Genomic DNA, 23,790 nt, shown 5'->3' on the forward strand with positions numbered 1-23,790 from the left:
GCAGGTCAGAGGCTGGAAATTCTGAAGTGCTGTATCTACACAGCTGACTCCCCAAAACTGCCCACCATTTGCAGTATATAAATGAGTATGATAGTGCACCCTCTACTTACCTCAGGAACTCACAAATGTTCCAACGATCGTATTTTCAAAGTCCATGAATTTTACCACTCAGAAGTATAAGAGTGCAAGCTCTCCTTCAAATCCACACCACAACTGAAACATGCAATCATCCCAAATCACTTCTTACTTCCCTGTTAAACTGTCCTGCCTTCAGGAATCTGTGAAAGACAGCCAAGAGGCTGGAAGAACACAGCAGGCCAGACAGCATCTGGAGGTGGAAAAGTCAACGTTTCAGGTGTAGCCCTTCTTCAGGACTGGGGGTGCATGTGAGGGGAGCTGCAGATAAAGGGGGTGGCGGGGCAGAGTGCTGAAATGGGGATAGGTGAAGACAGGTAGAGGGTATGACCTGCTTGATCAATGAGAGGAATAAATCCGGTTGGTGGCAGGGAGCAGTGGAAGGGATGGGGAGGGAGGTTATTTGAAATTGGAGAACTCAATGTTGTGTCCTCCAGGCTGTAGGAGATGTGGTTTTTTCCTCCAATTTGCAGTATGGTTTGTTGTGGCAGTAGAGGAGGCCAAGGATAGTCATGTCGGAAAGGAAATAGTTAGAGGAATTAAAATGGACGGTGACTGGGAGGTCTGGTCGGCTCCTATGGGCCTAGCTGCGATGCTCAGTAAACCGTTTCTTGAGTTTACATTCAGTCTCCCCAATGTAGAGAAGACCACACCAGGAGCACCTAATGCAGTAAACTAGCTTGGAAGAGAGGCAGGTGAACCTCTGTCTCAGCTGGAAGGACTGTTTGGGGACCTGGATGGAGGTGAGGGGGTGTACTGGCAGGTTTTGCATCTTTTCAGTTTGCAGGGGAAAGTACCTGGGAATTTCGGGTAAGGCAGAGAGGAATGTAGGATGGAGAGATATTCTTGGTGGTGGGGTCTAGTTGGAGATGGTGGAAGTGTTTAAGGATGATACGATGGATGGGGAGACTGGTGGGGTGGTAGGTGAGGACAAGGGAGACTCTATTTATTGTGTTTGGGAGGAGGGAGAGTTTAGAGCAGTGGAACAGGGAATGGAGGTGGTGCGGCAGAAGGCTGTCTGGAGGACTGAGGGGGGAAAAGCACGTTGTTCAAAATAGGTGGACATCTGGGATACTTGGGAGTGGAATGTCTCCTTGTCTGAGGAGATGTGGCAGAGGCAGAGGAATTCGGAAAACAAGATGGAGTTCTTGCAGGATATTGGCTAGGAGGAGGTGTAGTCCAGGTAGTTATGGGAATCTGTGGGTTTGTAATAAATGTTCCTCTAGAGACTGTCACTGGAGATGATAATGGTGAGGTCAAGAAAGGGGAGGGAGGTGTCTGAGATGGACCAAGTGAATTTGAGGGTGGGGTGGAAGTTGTGGTCCAAATCAATGAACTGCTCCAGTTCAGCTTGAGTGCAGAATGCTGCACTGATGCAGTCATCGATGTAGTGGCAGAAGAGTCGGGCACAGTACTTGTGTAGGTACTTAAGCAATCTCTGAACAAACAGCTCACGACGCCGCTGAGCTTCTTAGGAACCTGCCATTCTTTGAGCTCTCCCTTTTCTCATTACTTTTTCTTATGTCAAGCTCTCCCTAATCTATCCAATTTAAAGAAGAAGGTGCAAAGAAGGTTTACCAGGATGCTGCCTGGACTGGAGGGTTTGCCTTATGAAGAGAGGTTGACTAAGCTCAGACTTTTCTCTCTGGAGAGAAGGAGGAAGAGAGGTGACCTGATAGAGGTATACAAGGTAATGAGAGGCATGAATAAAGTCAATAGCCAGAGACTTTTCATCAGAGCAGGATTAGCCGGATTAGGAGAAAGGTATAGAGGAGAAGTCAGAGGAAGGTTCTTTATGCAGAGAGTTGTGAATCTATGGAATGCTTTGCTAGCACTGGTGGTGGACATTTAAGCGACTGCTGGATATGCACATTGATAGCAGTGAATTGAGGGGTGCATTAGGTTAAGTTATTTTAGTTTACATTAGGATTAATTCTCGGCACAACAGCGTGGGCCACAGGGCCTGTTCTGTGCTGTCATTTTCTATGTTCTATTAAATCATTCAACCATTAACGTACCCATTGTAAGATTGTTCTCCTGAAACTTGTGAAAATACTTTGCTTTAAAGACTCAAAAACTGTATTTTTTAAAACAAAATCAAAGCCGTGGGAAAACGGCCAAGAAAATTCCCAATCAACATGACCTTTATTTATTTGTTTATAAATAAAGGGAATTTTAAATTTAAAAAAGGCTGAAATAGACATATGAAAGAAAGACTATGCTGATTGTTGAACTCAGATGAGGACTGCAGCTTATTTGAATCAGCTATTTGCTGCATGTTTAAAGATGGACTTTGGGCAACGAGGCGCAGATTAGGGCGAAGTGTAAGGCGCAGAACTGGGCGGAGGGTGGGGTTTAATAGGCTGTGTGCGCGGTGTATCGCTTGGTCTTCAGACAAGTGGTTCTGTAGCTATGGCGATCGGCAGGCCATACGATCTGATTATCTTCGGCGCCTCCGGTTTTACCGGCCAGTATGTGGTAGAGGCGACGGCTCGGGTGGCGTCCGAGACAGATGGCCCGCGGCAGCTCACCTGGACCGTGGCCGGTAGGAACCGCACTAAGCTGGAGGAAGTGTTGGGACGGGCGGCCAGCGCTCTTGGTGAGTCTCGGGCCTCTGGGCCGCTAACAGGCCTCAGGAGTAACAGTGGTATTTGCGATGCAAAAGGCAAATCCTCCCAGTTAAATTGGAAGACTAGTGAGAGAAAGATCATGTAAAATCATTTTGCTTTTAAGGACCAAGTATGTCTCTAGTTGCTTCCTCCCCGATTGTTATGAGCACCAATGTATCAGGACACGAAATGCTTGTCCTATGGTTCATTTACCTGAAATGGCTTGCAAATAATGATTTTTTTTCCAAAGTTGACAACACCGAGTCAGCTTTGTTTTGAGTCAGAATTCTTGTCTGCTCCCTCTCCAGTGCTGGAGTGAATTAATTCAAACTCACTGAAGAGCTCTGTTTAATTTTGGCTCTTGTGTTTTTAAAGCTAAGATGAACCATTCTGATGTTAGGGTGGTTATTATTGCAATAAGATATTTGCATTAATTTTAATCTGGAGCAAAGTGTCCCGAGGCACTTAAAAAGTCAGACCTATATATGAATTAGAAGTGACTGAAGTCCACTGTCGGAGGGTATACGTTATGAAAAGTGCTGTATAAGTGCAAGACTTTCTCAAACAGTTTAAAGGTGGGAGAAGTGTAGCAAGAGAAAGCAATATAGGTGGGCGTTTCTGTTGTGTGGTTAAGGTGGGCGAAGGGGATGAAATAGTGTGGATAATGTGGTAGATTGGTATTAAAGGAATTGAATATGTAGTTTAGGATGTTGGGTCCAAGAGGTTTGCAAAGATGTATAGCAAGTGTTTGAAAACACCAACCTGCTTACATTGCATTCAATTAAACATTCATTCAAATCTTCATGACCCTTAATTCTGCATGCATTCAATAACCTTCTTGCAATTTTCCCATGTGCCACTCTCCATAAATTCTAGCACTCTGTGAGAATTTCTAGTGGGCAACTAGAGACTGGCAATAGATGTCAGCAATGTTGTGAACAATTCCAAAACCTCTGGATGTCATGGAGTCATTGTTGTACAGCACGGAAACAGACCATTTGGTCCAATTTGTCCATGCTGACCGGATATCCTGAATTAATCTAGTCCCATTTACTAACATTTCCCTCTCAACTCATATTCATGTACTTGTCCAGATGCCTTTTATGTGCATGGAAGATTAATTGAGTGTGGTGTAAGCATGTTGATAAACAATATTTTGAGGTGGAATTAAGGAGTGTTGCTGATGCCCTGAATGTGTAGTTTAAAGATTGTCTTTGGGTTGAGCAGTGCATGAGTGAATATTTATGAAGTTAGAGTGGGCACAGCACAGTAATTGAAATTCCTGGCTAAAACTGAGTAGGATAGATTCAGGCAGATTGATCTTTGCTTACATTTTAAGAAACTAAAGAAACCAAATTAATTTAAATCTCAATTGCGTTGGAATATTCCACTATGCTACACCATTGGGAGTATGTTGTTTCACTGTACTCTGCAGCTGCAGTCTCAAAATTTTTTATAATTTAAACATGATAGGATATCAGAAGAATGACTAGTCTTGTTGATCTGATTTTATTTTAAAAAAACAATAGTTGAATTGTCTGTGTATAGTTGAAATATTTGCTCTCTTATAATTTGGCAATGCTGGGAATAAACAACCTTTCTGTTTCTAAATCAAATTAGATGGTCATGCTGCAAAGTGTTATTTTGTATGCCTTCTTTTTCTATAGTAGAGTGGATCAGTTTGTCAAAGGCCAAAGCAGTTGCTGTTTTACATTTGATCACTGCTGGGGTTCATTTTCAATCCTTAAAAAGTGAACTTTCCTCCTTTTGCCTCCCCATACTTTCAACCCATTACACCAAGGTGACTGATTTAAGAAATTCGGTATTTCTTTGCTGCATGACATTTCTTGTTCCGTCTTGTTCTTTTAAAACTAGTTTTGATTATAGACTTAGTTTCCACCCTTGTATTAGAAAAGGAGATTTGTATGTTTGTTTAATATTGTAAAGGGTGTGTGTATACACTCAAGGTGTATTTTTTTTAAAAATCAAGGAAGCAATATAATGCAATAAATTTCTAAAGCAGACAGGTAGTTGCTATGTTCCATTGAATGAAATGTATTTTATGTTCGAATGGAAAAAAAATCATTTTCCCCACTATTCACTTTGTAAAGTAATAATGCTCTTGTTTCAGGAATACCAGAGCTGAAGTCTAAAGAATGTATAATCTGTGATATAAATGATCCGCTCTCACTTGCCGCAATGTGCCAGCAGGGATCAGTGATCCTCAACTGCGTGGGACCAGTATGTACACATTGAAGTTCAAAAGCAGCAAATTTGTGTCTTTTACTGGAGCAATGTTGTCTTGTCAATTTTTAAGAATATATTTGCACTTCATTTCAGTATTTAATTCAATAGTATTAAGCAAAGTGTGAGGTAAAGTACTTGGGAAGGGGTACAAGACATGGTATTACACAATTAATGGTATGTCCCTGTAAAATAATGAAGATCCAAGAACTTTTGATGTGCACGTCTACAGATTCTTGAAGGTAGCAGTGCAAGGGATAAGGTGGTTATCAAGGAAAATGGAATACTGGCCTTTATTAGCCCAGGTTCAGAAAAAAGAGCAAGGATGTTATCCTGGAACTGTATAAATGCTGGTTAGGCTACAACTGGAGTATTGCATGCAGTTCTGATCACTATTATCAGAAGGAAGCGATTTTTAAAGGAGGTGCAGAGGTAATTTATCAGGATGTTGCCTGGGCTGGATGGTTTGAACAGTGAACAAAAATTGGATAGCCTGGGGTTGTTTTCCTTGGTGTGGTGAAGATTGAAAGGAGACTTGATTCGAGATATAAAAGATTAAGGGGCATAAATGTGGTTAATAGGAAAGCACACTCTTTCTCCTCCCCCCCCCCCCCCACCACCATTCTTTGAAGGGTCGTTAACCAGGAGGTGGAGATTTGAAAGTAAGGGGTAGAGATGAGCGATCTTCTCATGCAGAGGATGATGGGAACCTGGAACTCTCTACTTGTAAGGGTGGTTGAGTCAAAAACCCTTGTAACGTTTGAGCAGTGTTCAGATATTTACTTGCTACCTTCAGGGCCATGGGCCAAGAGCTGGTAAATGGGTTCTGTGCAGTCGATCTTTGTGGACTGATGGGGATATGATAGGCTGAATTTGCCTTCTTTGGTGTAAATATTATTTTTAAATGCACAACTTTTAAAATTATTTTTGTGGAAGTTTTTTTTTCCTGTAATGCAGTGCCATTTGATGCATGCTAAAGAGATTAGAATGTGTAGATTGGGAAGATGATTCATCTACATGGGATAAAAAGTTTACACACCGTGAAAGGTGAGAAACCAGCTTGGTTTCCGCTTCCTGAGAGGATATCTGGGAAATACTCACTTTAGGCAAAGAGCTTAGTTTGTGAATCTTCCAAACCATAGAAATCTTTCGGTTTATTAAAACTGAGAAAGGTTAGACTTGCATTTCTTGAGTAGACTTGGGGGGGGAAAAAAATCATTGTGTTGTCTTACACTCCACTGCAAAGAAACCGTAAGGAGTCAGCTAAGTAGAAATTTGAGTTGAAGTAGGAGTGTGATCTGAGTGTCAGGATATGAGTTAAAACTTTGTTTTGCTGTGTGATTGTAACATCATTTCATCTTTAAAGTTTAGCTAAGTCAGTTTACTTATTTCTTTTGTTGAAAACCTTCAGCTTTGTGTGAATATGTTTCAATGAATAACCACCAAATTAACTGATTAAACAAGCCAGGCTCTATTTTAGGATCTGACTTGTCCAATAGTACCATCAGCAGGGATCATAACAATATGATCATGTAAATTAGAAACAGAAGTAGACCTTTCAACCCTTGAGCTGACTCTGCCGTTCGACAAGTTTATGACTGATCTCATTGTGGCCTCACATCCACGATTCTGCTTATCCTTCTTAAACAAGAATCTATCAAACTTCACCTTAATTTTCACTGGTCCTGCCTCAATTTCTTTGAGGAAGAGAATTTCTCAGACCCATGACCTTCTGAGAGAAAACAAAATCTCATCCTCCTTTTGAACCAGAAAGCCTTTCTTTTAAAAATGTGCCTTTTAGTTCTGCAGTCATCTATATGAGATAGCATCCTTTGCACATCCTCTTAGGATCTTCCATGTTCCACTAAGATTGAATGAGATACAGACCTGTCCTATTCAACTTTTCCTCATAAGGTGACCCCCTTCATCCCAGGAATCTGTTGAGTGAAAGCAGAATACTGCAGATGCTGGATAATCATACATTAGAAATCTCATCCAGGCCTGTGGTTCACATCGTAAATATTTGAGGCCCCAACACTGGTACTTGTGGCACATTGCTCATTACATCTTGTTAGCTTGAAAATGTCCCATTTATGCATGTTTGCTTTCTTTCCTGTTAGCTAACATGTCTTCTGTCCATGCTAATGTTACTCCTAGACCATGGGTTCTTATCCTTGTAGTAACCTTTGATATGACACCTTGTCCACAGGTTCCCTTTATCCATGTGTCTTGTTGCCTCAAAGAACTTGAATATATGGCCAAACACACTTTTTTTTTTGCTTTCACAAAATCGCATTTACTCTGCTCGATTGCAATGTGACTTTAAGGTGTGGTAAACCTTCCTTTAATGATAGGTTTCCACATTTTTTGGATAGATATTCAGCCAACTGACCTATAGTTTACTGTTTTGTGATGTCCTCCTTTACTTGAAAAGAGTTAAATTAACTGATTCCACTCTTATGGGGCATTTCCAGAACCAAGGGAATTTTGGAAAGTTAAAGCCATTGCGTCTATTGTCTCAGCATCCAGCTCTTCTTATAAGACCCAATGATGAAATCTGTCAGGTTATTTGACTTTTTATTAGCTTTTATTTCCAGTATTTCCAGTTTTCTCAGTTCCCTGGTTATTGGTGATAAGTTCCTTCCTTGCTTTCATCTCTTGGTTTATAATTAATCTGAGATGTTATTTCTATCCTGCATAGTGAAGACATACAAAATATCTGTTCAATTCATCTCCCACTTTCTTATTTTTCATTTCTAATTTCCCAGATACCTTTTAGAGGATCAACATTTACTTTACCTAAAGAAATTGTTAATGTTTGTATTTCTAGCTATTTTTCTCATATGCTTCATTATTTTTTTCAATAATTTGTATTTTTTAATATTCTGACCTGCCTGCTACAATCCTTGTACACTTTTTGTACCAAATTTGAAAAAAAACTTTAATTTCCTTAGTCAGGGATAGTTTGCACTACTGGCATTTATTATTTTCCTCAATGGAATGTATACTTTGCTGAAATGTGAAATTATCTCCAATTGTCTGCCACTGTATTTCAATGGTCTCTTAACCTAACTTCCCTTTTCACTTTGACTCTGACCTCCTGTCCACATAATTGCCTTTTTTTTTTGAGCTGTTAGAAATAAGTGTCTCTTTGTAATGAACTACACTAAGGAATTGCAAAGGTCCAACTTGATTTTGCTGATAACTGACCCAAGATAATCTGTCTATAGTACAGATTTTTCGGTGAGCCAGTGGTGAAGGCCTGCGTTGAAAATGGAACCCACTGCGTTGATATTAGTGGTGAACCTCAGGTATTGATGTTTTTCTCTTTTATTTTAAAAAGATCATAATTAAGTCACTTCCCCCAACAGAGACTGTTTTATATACATTTCCCAATAGTTTTAATGTGTTCAAAATAGTGTTTTGTGTATTTTCCTCATTGTAAATAGAAACATTAGAATTTATATTTAAGGTGACCATTCAAACCATCCTGTTTGTACTGGCTCCTCTGCTAGTCCCATTCTCTAGCCCTAACTCCATAACCCTCTAAATTTAGTACTTTCAAAATATATATCCAGCTCTCTTTTGAAACATTATATGGAATCTGTCCCAGCACACTCCTACTATCTCATGGGACACTTGGTCTACATGCCCAAAGAGCTGCAGATTTAATATCCATCTCTTCAATCACATGAAGATAAATGGAAGAAACTTGATATTCAAGGGACTGCCAATGCAGATTTGTAATCTATCCTCTTACTTGAAGTGATTTATCATTATTTGAAAAAGTTTAATGAAAATTTCTTTGTACTTACTTTCTTGACTGCTTATTGATACTACATTAAGTTATCTGTTAATGATAGGTTATTTTGAAAACAGAACAGTCTTTTCATAAATGGGTCAGTCAGCACTCAAAAACAATAAATTCACTTTAAAGTATCTTCATCAGGATTCTGATTTTTCCCCCCCCCCCTCTGAATTAACATAAGTTTCTGTCAAATGCTGATCACCCATCTGTGTTTTTCCAGAATTTAGCATTTAATTCAGATTTCCAGCTGGTCAAATAATTTTTTGCTTTTCAATGCTGTAATTTGATTCAGTAATTTTTTTTTAAAGAAAAAGGAAAATTTGCATTATTTTGTCATTAACAGTTTTTGGAAGGCATGCAACTAAAATATGACTATCAAGCTGCTGAAAAAGGAGTATATATAGTTGGAAGCTGTGGTTTTGATTCCATTCCAGCAGATATGGGCGTATTGTTTACCAGGAACCAATTGAAAGGTAATTTACAACGAGTAACTGATTTAAAATGTACAATTGTAGCACCACACATATTACAGGACACCTGAATCCTTCAATTTCTATTCAGACAGACTTTACTTCTATGTCATTTTAAGATGTGTTTTGATGTGTCAATGCATTATGTCTGTCAGCTGCATGTTGCTTCTTTGTGCAGTATGAAATAACTTATAGGAAAAGTCAATAGCAAGGTTAAACAAAAACAAATTGCTGGAGAAACTCCAGTCTGGCAGCATCTGTGGAGACAGAGTTAACATTCAGAAGTGCTCTGAAGAAGGGTCACTGGACAATAGTTTCATCGTCATCATTAGATTCTTAATTCCAGATTTTTAAAAAATTGGATCCAAATTCCACCTGTGGCCGGATTCAAACCCAGGTCCCCAGAATATTAGCTGAGTTTCTGCATTAATAATCTTGCAATAATACCACTAGGCCATCACCTCCCCAATCAGTGAGTGACAGATTGCATTTTGAACATGATTTCTTTTGGACTCCAAGTTCACATACAAATGTTAGTTGACTTAGATATGCATCAGGTTTCTGGAGTACGATGAGTCCAGTGTTGAAAGAAGAAAGGTAACCAGTTGGAAAGAGAACATTTACTGGTTTGCCAACTTGAGATGTACGTTAACATGCTGCTTCATCTAAATAAAGAGCATTATTCACAAAACCTGCGGTGATTGTTATCTGTAGGTTTTCAGGTCTGTTCCTTGGAAAGTAGCTCAGGGTTTGTAATGAAGATAACTACCTTAAGAAACTTTGGTATATATTTGGAATACCACCCTGCAATCCAGTATTTTATTTATCTTTTTGGTAATCTGTTGTATTTCAAGACACAAAATTCCAGTTCTGATTAAACAGAACTGATCTAATTTCTGTGGGCACTCCGAGAATCAATTGGTTGATGGTTTCAATTGCACATTGAGTGACTACCTTCAACAAAAATGAAGCTACTGATTGCTGTTGTTTCTTATGTTGGTTAGCAACACCTTTTGTTTGCCATTTTCAATTTCTTAATTCTGTTTCAACTTTACATAAAAATAGGTGTCATGATTTGAGCCAAATTCGATGCCTAAGTGAGACTATTTTGGATAACTGGGATATAGAATTCCTTCCATCAGTGCTGAAGGATGGTAATTGGTCAATCATGCCTGTACTGGCTCTTAAATGAGCATCATTACCTAGTGCCTGTCTTCTTTTTTTTCTTGGTTCCCTTACATGTTATTTTTATGCAAATAATCATCCATTGCCCAGTGAAATGCTTCTAATTAGACGCTCTTCAAACTTTCTTTGTAGTTCATTATGTAATATCAGTTGAAAAATTGTGTGGTTCAGCAGTCTCTGGTGTGATCCAATTTTTGTGGATGGTTGAGAATTATGAAAAATGTTTAAGGTATAATTGATAATTTGGGATTTTGTTTTAAATAGGTACTTTGGAGAACTAGTCATTCAGAATTTTGCATTGTTACTTTTCAGGTACTCTAACTGCAGTTGAAAGCTTCGTATTAATAAAACCAGGACCTGAGGTTTGTTTCTTGTCCATTTCATGTAACGTAGTTGAAATAATAAACTCTGCTATTTATATTGGTATATGTTTGCATCCATCCAGTTAACCAACTTAGAATAGATTTAATTTGTTATCAACTCTCCCTTAGTGTTGCTGTGGTTGAGTCAGAGATGTACAGCATGGAAACAGACCTTTAGTCCAACTCGTTCATGCCGACTCAAAAACTCTAGTCCCATTTGCCAGCATTTGGCCCATATCCCTCTTAAACCCTTGCTATTCATAATGCCCAACTGATGCATTTTAATTGTTGTATTTGTACCAGACTCCTCCACTTCCTGTGGCAGCTCATCGTGTACACACACAACCCTTTGTGTAAAGAAGTTATCGTTTTAAAACTTTCCCCTCTCATCTTTAAATCCATGTCCTCTAGTTTTGGACCCCCCAGAGAAAAGACCTTGTCAATTTTCCTTATCCTTCCACCTCATGATTTTATAAACTTCCATAAGGTCACCTCTCAGCCTCTGACGCTTCAGGGAAAATAGTCCCAGTCTATTCAGCTTCTCGCGATAACTCAAACCCTCCAACCCTTAACAACATCATTGTAAATCTTTTCTGAATCCTTTCAATTTCACAACATCCTTCCGATATTTGGGCGACCAGAATTGCACGCAGTATTCCAAAAATGGCCTAACCAATGTCTTGTACAGCTACAGCATAACCTCCCAACTTTTATGCTCAATGCTCTTACCAATAAAGGTAAACATACCAAATGCTGCCCTTCCCTATCCTATCCACGTGAAACTCCACTTTCTAGGAACTATGAACCTGCACTCCAAGGTCTCCTTTTCAGTAACACTCCCCTAAGGACCTTATCATTTATGTGTAAAAGTCTTGCCCTGATTTTGCCTTTCCAAAATGCAGCATCTCCTATCTATCTAAATTAAACTCAAATCTGCCACTTCTTGGCCCATTGGCCCATCTGATCAAGATCATGTTGTAGTTTGAGAGAACTTTCTTTGCCGTCCACTACACCTCCAATTTTGGTGTCATCTGCAAATTTGCTTACTATGCATCCTATGGAGATTTGATAAAGGTATTCTATTTAAAATCATGTAGAGTGTGGACAGAGCAGATGGGGGAAAAACTGTTCCCACTGCTATAAGGATCAAGAACAAAGGGGCCCAGATTTAAACTAATTGTATAAGAAACAATGGAGGTCCGAGGAATGTCTTTGCACTCAGCAAATGGTTAGGGGTTGGAATGCATTGTCTGAGTGTGCAGTGGGGTTTGTTCAGTCAAGGCTTTCAAGAGATGCTGGTATTAGATGATATGTTTAAGATCCCAAACTTGTTAAAAGTCTGAAACTCTGAACCAAAATTGTTGCTGTAAATACATTTAGAAATGCACACAACTGCAGGATGCCCTTCTGAACAGATGAGAAAAAGCAAAGGTATGTTTACTATTCACACCCCATGACTCATCAACATTCTGTAACCTTAATCTTGGAGGGGTGAACTATTGGAACTGTTCACTTAAATCAGCAAAGGAAAGAAGGTTGTATTTCTGGCTTCAAAACTATTGGGGCCACGATGTGCCCATACAGTTGTAGTATCCGTGACTGGCATCAAAAAGGGGTAATAAAATGCTTTAATTTAATGCAAATCCTGGAATTGCAAGTTGCTCACTGCCTTCACTCAAAGCAGCAAGCAAGTTGTCTTTTTAGAGTTCCTTTAGTCAGTGACACCATTTGTGTATGGATAGAGTTAACACTGGATTTCAATTCTGTGTGCACACTGATGATGCCAGCAGTTACAGTGCAGTAGCAGCAGATAGTCCAGAGGATAAGACATTGATACACCTACTGCAAGGCCAATCAACATGGAGAACAAGACACAGGATTTATTTCGAAAAATACCTCCACCATGATCACAGGAAGATACAAGTTATGATTTTCGATCAGTACACACCAAGGATCAAATGGGAATAAACCATATTTAGTGGTCTTGATCTTTTTAAAGAGGTCCAGTGAATTAATTACTTCAAGTTTGATTATTCAGAGGATGGTTTTTTTATAACGATCCCAGGTGAACGTTACAGTGCACATTGGAGGAAGGGCATGTTTCTGCCAGAGTTTATTATTATTGTTACCTATTAACAACCTTACTTTCTGAATTTAATTGCCCCTTTGTTCTGCATATTCCATGTGATTCTTATCTCTGTGATGCAGAGATTGAATAAATGTTAACAGTTTTTGTAAGCCAATTGTAGTATCTCTGTTAAATTACATATTTTAGGATAATTTTGATAGAGGTATGCACTGGAGAAGCCTAGTATTTAGAATAATGTATTTCTTTCCTGCTTCCAAATTGAATCATCCTCAGTTTCCTCATGTTGATGAGTTACTTTTGAAAGTAGCACAAACTTGATGTGCACAAGTTTTTACTGCAGAAATGAAAAGTGACTGGATTTGTCTGTTTTTGGTGGAACCAACTAAAGGATAAACATTTATCAGAAATCTGGGAGACCTCTCAACAGTTTCAAGTGAGTTCCAGGGCAGAAATTATCACCGTCCTTTCATTGTAAATTTAAACTAACAGTAATTGTGCCAAGTGAAAGGCAGGTTTTTGATAAAGAAATATACTGTAATTTCAGCCATTTTTGATTAAGAAAATTGTCTGTGCCTTTAATGAGATTTCTGCTTGTCCGAACCATTTCTGTCTTGTTAATAGGGTGCCAGTTTTCATGAAGGAACTTGGCAATCGGCAGTCCATGGCCTGTCTGATCAGGATAATCTGAGAAAACTGAGGAGACAGTTTGGACATAAACCACTTCCAGTTATGGGGACCAAGCTAACACGGAGGTGAGAAAAACCAATTCCATGTAAAAGCCGTCTTTACTTAATCAAGGTTGATACTATGTGCTTCTCTTCAATAGTTGAAGGCACATTAACAATGTATGGCTGAAAGTTACAATTATGTACTGAGGCAGCATATAAGCTCTGTGCATGATTTGGGTTTTCTGTTGACTATTGTACATTAGCTTACAATCATCTGTATTAAAAATTGTATATTCTCAGTGGAAGTTAAAATGTTCCCGATATTGGGATGTCCAGAACTAGGGGTCACTGTCTCAGAATAAGTGGTGTGGTATGCCATTCAGGACTGAGATGAAGAAGAATTTCTTCATTCACAGGAAGCTGTTGGGGCCAGTTCATTACGTAAGAGGGAGCTGGATTTGGCCCTTGAGGCTAAAGGAATCAAGGGGTTTGGAGAGAAATGGGAAAGAGATACTGAAATTGAAAAATTAGCTATGAGCATATTGATTGGTGATGCGTGCTGAAATGCCTACTGTTGCACCTATTTTCTATGTTTCATTAGATTAAGTTCTTGATGCTTTCTGTACTAACCTTTTCAAATGCAAGAAATAGGCAAAACTTTCAGTAACGCTGCTTTTGAAAGGGATAGTATATCTTGATAACTAAGGAGACTAGCAGTTTTTAAGTTTGATACTTTTCTAATAAATATATATGTGCCTTTGTACCCTTTCAACACTTTCATGAAAGGCTCTAGATGTCTCCACACTGCCTCCCATTTGTTAAAGTCCACTGCTTTAAAACACTTCTGACAGCAATAATATTTGTCTATTTGCTATACATTGAATTTCCCTTTTTGTTTTCTCTGCTTGAATGCAAAGATTTGCCTTCACTAAAATGAATGCTTTATACTATGTGTGACTAGACCTTGATTTGCCACAAGGAAAACTATTGTGTACTTGGTTTGCCATTCCAAATGGCAAGTAATATATAGGTCTGACTTATTACTTAATTCTTGTGTGCTTTTCATTTACAAAACTTTGCTAAGTATAAAATACCAATGTATTTCTTTAAATAAAGTCTACAGTGATGTAAAGCTCAATTTTTTTTTCAAAAAAGCAGGGTGATCTTATTTTAAAGAGAGATGTATTTTTAGCAAAAAGAAAAAGCAACCAAAAAGATGGTAGTTCTCCCTGATGTGGTAGAGTTCAAAACATGTGTTGTATAATGAACAAACGTACGTGCTTGGCTAGAAGCTTCTTTGAATTTTTTTCCTCCACAGAGGATCAGTATTTTATAGCGACGCATTGAATCAATATGCTATCCCATTCATGGGATCTGATGCTTCTGTAGTTAAACGCACCCAACGTTATCTGCATGAGAACTTGAAAGAAAGCCCTGTAAGTACATTCTTAGCTTCCTTGAAACCTGCACTTTTTTGTAAAAAAACTCATGGTCTGTTTAGCTTTTCTTAAATGCCTTGAATATGTCTTAAATATTTCAAAATAAGAGGTAAAATGCAATTCATGATTTCCGCCCCCTCAAAAGCTGAAGCTGTCTACAAGTTATAGCCGTTCCAACAGTGTAGTTGGCTCTTTGCAGAGCCTGAGTAATTTTGTTGGAATTTTATGTGACCTGCCAAGAAAATGAGATGCCCGTTTAGTGTTAAGACCTTATGTGGACTTATCGTGAGCATTTCTGGCTCAAATGTGAAGAAGTAGATTTTTGAAGAAAAACTGCTGGAAACTTGGCCAGCTTAAGCTCGGTGGTGGGAACAGTCAAGTTCAAGAGGTTGGAATGTAAGAGTAGAGAAGTGTTGCTGCTTCTGCACAAGGTTCTGGTGAGGTCACATCTGCTGTACTGAGAGAAGTTTTGGTTTCTTTCTTTAAGGAAAGATACTGTTTCATTGGAGACAGTTCAGAGAAGGTTAGCCAGGATGATCCCTGGTCTGGAGGGAATGTCATTTTTTTGAGCAAAAACGAAACCAGTTAGGGATCTACTCAATGGGAGTTTAGAAGAATGAAAAGTGATTTAATTGAAACATAAAAGATTTTAAGGAACTTGACAGGGTAAATGCTGAGAAGATGTTTCTCCTCATGGGAGAGTCCAGGACAGAAGGCATATTCTCAGAATTAAGGAGTGCCAACTTAAAACTGAAGTGAGGAGGATTTTTTTCTGAAGGTTGTGTCTCTTTGGAGCTCCTTGCCATAGGGGGCTATGGAAGCAGTGTCCTTGTGTACATTTAAGGCTGATTGTAGATTCTTGATTAGTGAGGGAATCCAGAGTTGTGGGAAAAGGCAACAAAATGGATGTGAGGAGTGTCAGATTAGCTACAATCCTACTGAATCGTGGAGTAGGCTCAAGGTGTGGAATGGCCTACTTCTGTTTTATTTCTTATGACCTTGTGGATTATTCTTCAGAATCAAAAATAAAATGATGACCAATAGTGGAATCAAAAAAGCAGGGAGAAAAGGCAAGCCGAATACTGATGAGGGATCATGAGTACAGTGATGTAATCAAACACTTTTTTTAATGTATTGGATGAAAGTATCAAAATATTAAAGAATATTGCTGATAAATAAAAGGAAAATGAAGCAAACTTGAGTGTACATGTGCACATGCACATTTGCATAAATGAATGAAAGCATTTATAAACTGCTACATGGAAACTTAAATTTTCAGAAGAAACCATTTTACTGTGTACATCCCACCTGATTATTTGGGTTTGCCTGTATAGGCATGTATAGTGCATATTGTCAGTGTCAGGGCTGTAGAGAAAGAACAGCGAAAAGGGACTATGTAGTCTTAAGGAAATTTGAAAAATTAGCAATTTAATATTCCTCTGTTTAATTGAACAAATTTGTGTCCGGTCCAAACATAGCACTTAACAGAAGTTCATTGTGATTATAGTTATATCTATCAATAGACTCTTTCAACTTTTGGGTATTCCTTTCCTTTTTAATTGACTATAATTAGTTGCTGTAACCCAATTTGATATTGTAACTTTAGGTCCAATATGGTGCTTACGCTGCTGTAGGTGGAATTGGATCAGTCATACTTCTAATGGTAGCTGGTTTCTTTCTCTGGTGTTTCACAAAGTGTAAATTGGGAAGAAATCTTCTCGTCAAAGTAAGTAGCTTGTATCTATGATTTACACAAGAATATTATTATAAACTACCTTTTTAAAAAAAGTAATCAGCTTTTGGTGAGAATATGTAATTTTTATTGCTTTCTGTTTAACATGTAGTATCCAGAGTTTTTCTCATTTGGATATTTTACAAGACAAGGACCAACCAAAAAACAGGTATGTTAATTTTAGCTCTTCCTTTTTCTTTCTCTCCATTGTGATGGAGAACTTAATTCTTTGAACTGTCTTCAGTTCAGTAAAGTAAAAAGGGAGACTAACAGTAAATCCTTAGAACTTTAGTAAGGTAGGAGAAATTATTTGTCCTGACATGTGCTCCTGGCCTCTGAAAAACCTTTTTTTACTTAAAGTTGAAATACCCATTTCACTTTTTTAAAAACTAATTGATTTTGTTTCTGGATAGATAATTCAAAGTAATTTTATTTATTAGAGAGCTCCTTCAACTGTATCAACTTCTCTCACTTTTCAGATTTGTATATCTGAAATTCTACATGATTCAATGTATCATAGAATCCCTACAGTAGGGAAGCAGGCCTTCCAGCCCATTGAATCTACACCGACCCCCTGCAGAGCATCCCATCTAGACCATTCCCCTACCCTATCTCTGCATTTCCCATGGCCAGTCCACCAAACCTATGCATCTTTTGTGTGGGTTTCCTCCCATAGTCCAGATATGGAGATGTAGCTATGGTGCAATCACTTCTCTATTATGAAATAAACTATTTCAGAATCTGCTCTAACAAATTGTTCAGTTATCAGCATTTGGCTCAGTTGTATGCAAGCTTGTTTTTAATTTTTACTTTTCAGTTAAATGTATTGAGCGTAACTATCCTGATGACCTTTTTTTTTTAAAATGTAGAGCAGCAAAGCAAATTGAAATTTTGAGGCTGCTGTGTAAATCAAACAACAATAAAGGTCTGTAACAAATCTGCAATGAAGCAAAATAGACTGTGTGTTCTTTTTTTTCAAAAAAAAACTTGTGTTGTACTTTCCAGATGGAAGGCACCTCTTTCAGCTTGACCTTCTTTGGTGAAGGGTATCCAGAAGATGTAGATCCACAGCAAGGCAAACCTTCAGTAAAAATCTGCACTCAAGTGAGAGGGCCAGGTATGGGTGATGTTTAATACAAACTAGCCTCAGTCTGAAGTACTCACCATTTCTTATACCTACTTGGAATTTTCAGGGAAAAGTGATGGTGATGACAAACAGACTGTGTTTTAAGTTCAACTGAGTTTTTTTAAATTTAATAAATATCTCTGTAGTGAAAGAAAATTAGGTGAAGGAATTCTAGAGCTAGGGGCTTAGGCAGCTGAAGGAGCAGCTCCCACTGGTGGAGCAGTTAAAATTGTTTCAGATTTCCAGCATCAGCAGTTCTTTGCTTTTTGTTTAGAGTTTAGCTCCCTTTCAAGAATGCCCACCTTGAAGTTCTGCTTCTCTATCCAATAGGATCTTCAGCATATATGCCAACCTCTTCCTAGCTACAGTCAAGTCTGAAGAAGGGTCACTGACCCAAATGTGGACTCTGCTTTCTCTCCGCAGACAGGAGCTCCTGAGTTTCTTCAGCACTTTTTTTTTCTGTGTAGAATTAAAATTAGGATGCCTAAGAGACCAGCATTCCATAAGTGGAATGAGGATTGAGAGGAGATTAGAGATGGGGTGGGGCCAAGCCATAGAGAGATTTGAAAACAATAATGAGAATTTTAATTGTGGATGGAAGAGCTTAGATGAAGATTCTTGTGGTAAGCAAGTACATGACAGTACATGTCAAGGTTAGGCAGCACAATTCAACACAGGAAAGATAGAGAGAGAGAGATGGAGAACTTTTTAATTTGTAGTTTGAATACATTTATGTTGTGTTTTTCCAATGCACATAGTCACTTTTTTTGCATTTCCTTTTTAATGAATGCAGTGTGCTGTACTGAAACTAATGCTTTTGTTGTAAAAGTATACCTGCATGCAGCTGAGAAGTAGGTCTATCCAAAGAATGATCTTCACAACCTCACCTCATCCACCACTGCCTAAATCTCATCAATTATTAAATTGTAGATGCTTCTTTGATCTTGCAGTGCCAGTTTTATTTAAATATGCATTTTAATACAATCCTTTCTACGAAATACTTTGCATTACATGACAGCATTATACAAATCTAAAACCCTTTCTTGACACTTGTACTGTGCTCAGAGCAGTGCTTACTCCTGATTAGCAGATGATTATAGACAACTGAGTTAGTAATGGGAACTGAAAAGATAAGATGGCAAGCTTTAAAGCTAAAATATAATTATTGCTGTTATCTGGTTTGACTTTATTGCCCATCAAGCAATTTCTTTCTCCTTACCTTTCTTTACCTTTTCATTTTATATGAATGAAAGAACACCAAGCTAAAGTACAGGAAACGAAAGTTGATGCTTTCATTGATGTGTGTACAGTAAGCGCACAAGATGGCAGCCGAGTAGGCTCCTAAGCCAGAACTTGTCCATTTCTTTTCTTTTTCCTCTTGCTCTTTTCTTTCCTTTCCTTTTTTTTTCCTTTCTCCTTACCTGCATTCCTCCAACCGCATCGGTGGTGGAGAGTTGAACCAGTGTGGACTCTATGGCTTACTGACCGCATGGGAGCCCGCACTCTGCTTCCGACCTTATAAAGACTGTAATGCTGAACTTGTACGTTTTTTATTTCTTTCTTTTCTAATTTTATATCTAAGATTTTGAACCTAGGTATGTTTGTACCTAAGATGGTGCTGGAAATGGTGACATTGTATTCCTTTTGCTATACTCCTATCCCTGTACTTGATTACTTGTGACAATAAACCTGATTCTAAATCAAGACTTCCTGATTTTAAGCGTCTGACTTAAACACTGTAAAACACAATTCCATACAGGAGTGTATTTATAATTATAAAGATCTGAAAGATGAATGTTTCCTCTTGATTACAAATTGCTATTTTATATTGTCCTGCATTGTGTTCCAACTTGTGTACAAATTGACTTGTGAACAAAACCTGTTTTCAATCTGAGGACTGCCTGTATTCAGGAAACTTAACTTTTGACTATGGCTTGCTTATTATGGTTTGCTTTCCTTTTTGTTTTTTTTTCAGACTTGTCCCCACATTGTGTCCTTCTTCGTTTTAGTTTTCATCTTATTGCTCTTTCTTTTTATCTTTTATTGTGTTACCTTTATCCAATTTGTAATAAGTGGTGACTTTTGGTTAATGGTTGGCTTTGCCAAATCCATGGAATTTCCAGTGTCAAGTCTTTTATGGTCCACTTATTTAAGGAAATATATAATTTTCTTAGAGGCAGTTCACAAAAGATTCACAAAGATGATTCCCTAATATGAGCAAAGGCTATATAGATTGGGACTGAACTTGCTGGAGTTTAGAAGAATATATAGTGATCTCATTGAGACATACAAGATTCTTGAGGGGCTCAACAGGGTAAATGCTGAGAAGATGTTCCCCTCTCACGTGAGAGTCTAGAACCAGATGGTACCAGTTTAAGACATGATGAGGAATTTCTTTTCTCAAAGCTTTTCACAGAGCTGTGGGGGCAGAGTCCTTGCTTACATTTTAAGGCTGAGATAGATTCTTGATCAGTCAGGAAATTAAGGGTAATAGGGAAAATAGGAAAGTGGATATGAGGACTGTTGAATCAACCATTATCCTATTGAATGGCTGTGCAGGCTCAAGGGGCTGAATGACCTCTGATACTTCCTATTTCTTATCAAGTTATAGTCTTTACCTGCATAGCTTACTTTCCATGGATCCACAAAGTTATCCTTGGTTTTACTCCCAGTGAAGAAAATGAAATTTCCGTGAAGATGCTAGCACAGTGTAAGCTCTTTATTTTGATTAGAAGGCAGTAGGACTTGGGCTGAATGGCCTACTTTTAGCCCCTACTGAATCGGTTCCACCATTTAATGAGGTCATGGCTAAACTAATAATCCTCCACTACACTTCCCTCCTTCCTCTCCATAACTTTTGATTACCTTTATTGATTAAAATTCTGTCTGTCTATCTCAGCTTTGAATAAACGTAATGACCTGGCTTCAACAATATACTACCACCACCACCTGAGAGAAAGTATTCTCCTCTTCTCTATCTTAAATATTCAACCATATATTCTAAGATTATGCCAACTGGTCCTAAACTATCCCACTGGGGAAACAACTTCTTTGCATCTATTCTGTCAAGAATCTTGTATGTTTCAATAATGTTATTTTTTCCTTTATAACATTCCAATCTCCTTGACCTGATCTTGTAAGACACTCCCTCCATGCCAAGTGAACTTTCTCTGGTCTGCCTGCAATGCCAGTGTACCTCTCCTTGGATAAGGGCCCAAAACTATTTTGTATTCCAGCTGTGGTCTGATTAGTATATTTTTAGCAAATATACATTGTACACAATATTGTATAGTTTTGGTGAAATCTCCATAATTTTATGCTCCATTCCCTTTGAAATAAAGGCCAATATTTAATTTGCCTTACCTATTCCCTTCTGAATTTGGTTTTTAGCTTTTTGTGATTCATGAACCAGGACATTTCCAGTATTTGATCATTAAATGTTCATCGGTGACCTCTTCACTAATGGGCCTTCACATTGATTAGAAATTGCTGATTAAGCTTAAGCATCTAGCAATTCAATTAGTAACACATTGAAAAATAATCCATCACAATTAGACTTACAGCAGGAATAGATGCAAGCAATAAGACATAGGAGCAGAAGTAGGCCATTTGGCCCATTGAGTTGTCATCTATTCAATGAAATCTGATAATCCTCAGCTCCTCTTTCCTGTATTTTTCTCATAAATGTTGATTCTCTTTACTAATCAAAACAACCCCCCCCCCACCCACTCTGGCCAGTGAATTTTGTGTGTGTCAATAAAGTTACTTCTCATTCTTCTGAGCACAAATGAGTAAAGACTCAACCTCTCCTCATAAGAGAATCACTCCTTACCCAGGATTAGTCCAGCGAATTCCCTTTGGACTGTCTCCCATATCAGTTGAACCCTTCCTGGCTAAGGGGACTGAAACTGTTCAGTATTGTGTGGTCTAACTAGTGATTTTGTCTAGTTTTACCAAGACTTCTTTGCTGACTACCATTTTTGTTGTAAAATTTTAAATTTTTCCAAAAGTCTGGAATTTCTTTGTTAAAATTATATTTGTATACTTTTTTTGATGCATCACCTGATAAAATAATAACTAAATAATTTGAAAAGAAAGTCCAATGTTATCTTGATAGCTTCCTCTTTTTCTGTGAATGGTGAGCTTTTGGTGACAGAACATTGTGTGGCAAATGTTTGCTTTCAAAGGACAGTGTACTTTTGCTTAAGAGCATGATTTTCAATTTTCGATGGTGCAAGTGGTTACTTTTCTGTTGGCCTTATTTCAGAACTTCTATTTTATTTTACTTACCAGAACCTGGTTACATTGCGACCTCAATAGCTATGGTACAGGCAGCTGTTACAATACTTTGGGAACACAAGTCTCTGCCCAGTCGGTGAGTTTCAGAACTTGGACTGTGCGAAATAATTTTGAAATGCTGTTGTTGAGTCTAAAAGCTTAATCCAGAAAACACAAAATAGGTGTATCAATGTTCCCATTCCTCTCATTCTGCATAGCCACATCTTACAATAATAAACTGATAATGCATATAGATCTTCCACAAGCACAGGAAAGCAAATTAGTTCATTGTGTAAACTTTAATTCTGAAAGGAGATAATGGGTGAAAGCCAAAAGATTATTCCTGTCTGTCAAAAATCAACTTTGCTTAATTGTTCTCAATATGTCTCAATTCCTTCTTGTTAGAAATCTACGTGTTATCTTAATGAATCAATGCATGTATTTAACTTTAATTGCCTTCCACCCCACACTTTCCAGTGTATGAAGATATTTCACCTTAAAGTTCTTGTTTTGTAACTAGTGTTTCGAGTAAAGTCCTTTACTATTTTTAAAAAAACTGTCTGAACCACTTTGACTAATTCTCTTCCTTATCCTGACATGTAATTTTGCAATGACTTGTATTGTTGGTGTCACAATTGGCCTATTTTCACTCTATGCAAATTGTTTTTAATTAGAGAAAATGATTTCTATTAGATTTTAAATATTTATTGTACACTTTAAGTCAGTTGCACATGAAATATTGTTTCACTTTTGCTTTTTAAATTTCAATATGGATGACTGGTTCTGTTGATTATAAATATTAAATGACGCACAGATTTGAAAAGTTTCTTGCAAGAATACTATTGTCTTCCAGTGATTGAGTTAATTGCTTTAGATTTGAAGACCTCCCAGGGTGTCTTCAGTTGAGCTCCTGAATGGAGCTGAAGAGGCTGCTCATAGTTTCAAACTTCTCATTTTTGTTTCTCCTTCCTTCTAGGGGTGGGGTGTACTCACCTGGAGCAGCATTCTCGAAGACAACTCTGATTGAAAGACTGAACAAATATGGCATTGAGTTCAATGTTATCAGCAAGCCTGAAGCATAAGTGCTTCCACACGATTTGAGTCCTCTGAGTGTGGTGGTTCATTGTCCTGCTATTTACTACACTGACCAGATTTGTACTTGATAATTAACAGCTTTTTCGCAGCAGTTCGCTCATGTTCTAATATAATGAACAAGAATGCTAAATAGTTTGAGACTTGCTTTTGAGGATTGAGTGTTGTGATGGTAATTAAACTTGTTGAATGTAACCATTTCAAAGTTGTCACTGTATTTTTAAATTGAATTGCAATTATTCTGTTTATATTCAACATGTTACAAGGGAAGAAGAATTGAAAATCATACAACCACACGTAATTCTAACACCATTCTGGACCCTTGTAATATGGTCTCTGTCTGTCCCTCCGCCCCTCCCTGGATTTGACCATGCACTTCCATTGGATTGGTCCATGCTTATTGACAGTGTACTGCAGTGATGTACCATTCTGCAGAATGGTTGACTAGGAGACTCTCCCAAACCAACCTGTTTGGTGACATTTCAAATATACCTTTCAGGGCCAGCAAGTCTTGGCATGGGATTCCTCAAAGCTTCCAGCCCAAAAGTAGGAA

The 23,790-nt window shown here is 38.1% G+C and overlaps 1 protein-coding gene across 1 annotated transcript; it reads left to right on the forward strand.

Annotated features, from left to right (window-relative positions):
- Nucleotides 1–2,470: 2,470 nt before the first annotated feature.
- sccpdha.1 (saccharopine dehydrogenase a, tandem duplicate 1) lies at nt 2,471–23,432 on the forward strand. The gene is made up of 12 exons (XM_072580447.1): nt 2,471–2,734; nt 4,876–4,985; nt 8,219–8,299; nt 9,140–9,269; nt 10,764–10,813; nt 13,524–13,654; nt 14,889–15,006; nt 16,616–16,735; nt 16,854–16,910; nt 17,747–17,858; nt 22,161–22,242; nt 23,122–23,432. The coding sequence occupies exons 1-12, from the start codon at nt 2,548–2,550 to the stop codon at nt 23,225–23,227; spliced, it is 1,284 nt and encodes a 427-aa protein (XP_072436548.1). The 5' UTR covers nt 2,471–2,547; the 3' UTR covers nt 23,228–23,432.
- The last annotated feature ends 358 nt before the right edge of the window (nt 23,433–23,790 follow it).

The sequence above is a fragment of the Chiloscyllium punctatum genome, chromosome 11 (genome assembly GCF_047496795.1).
Source record: "Chiloscyllium punctatum isolate Juve2018m chromosome 11, sChiPun1.3, whole genome shotgun sequence".
Lineage (NCBI taxonomy): Eukaryota > Metazoa > Chordata > Chondrichthyes > Orectolobiformes > Hemiscylliidae > Chiloscyllium > Chiloscyllium punctatum.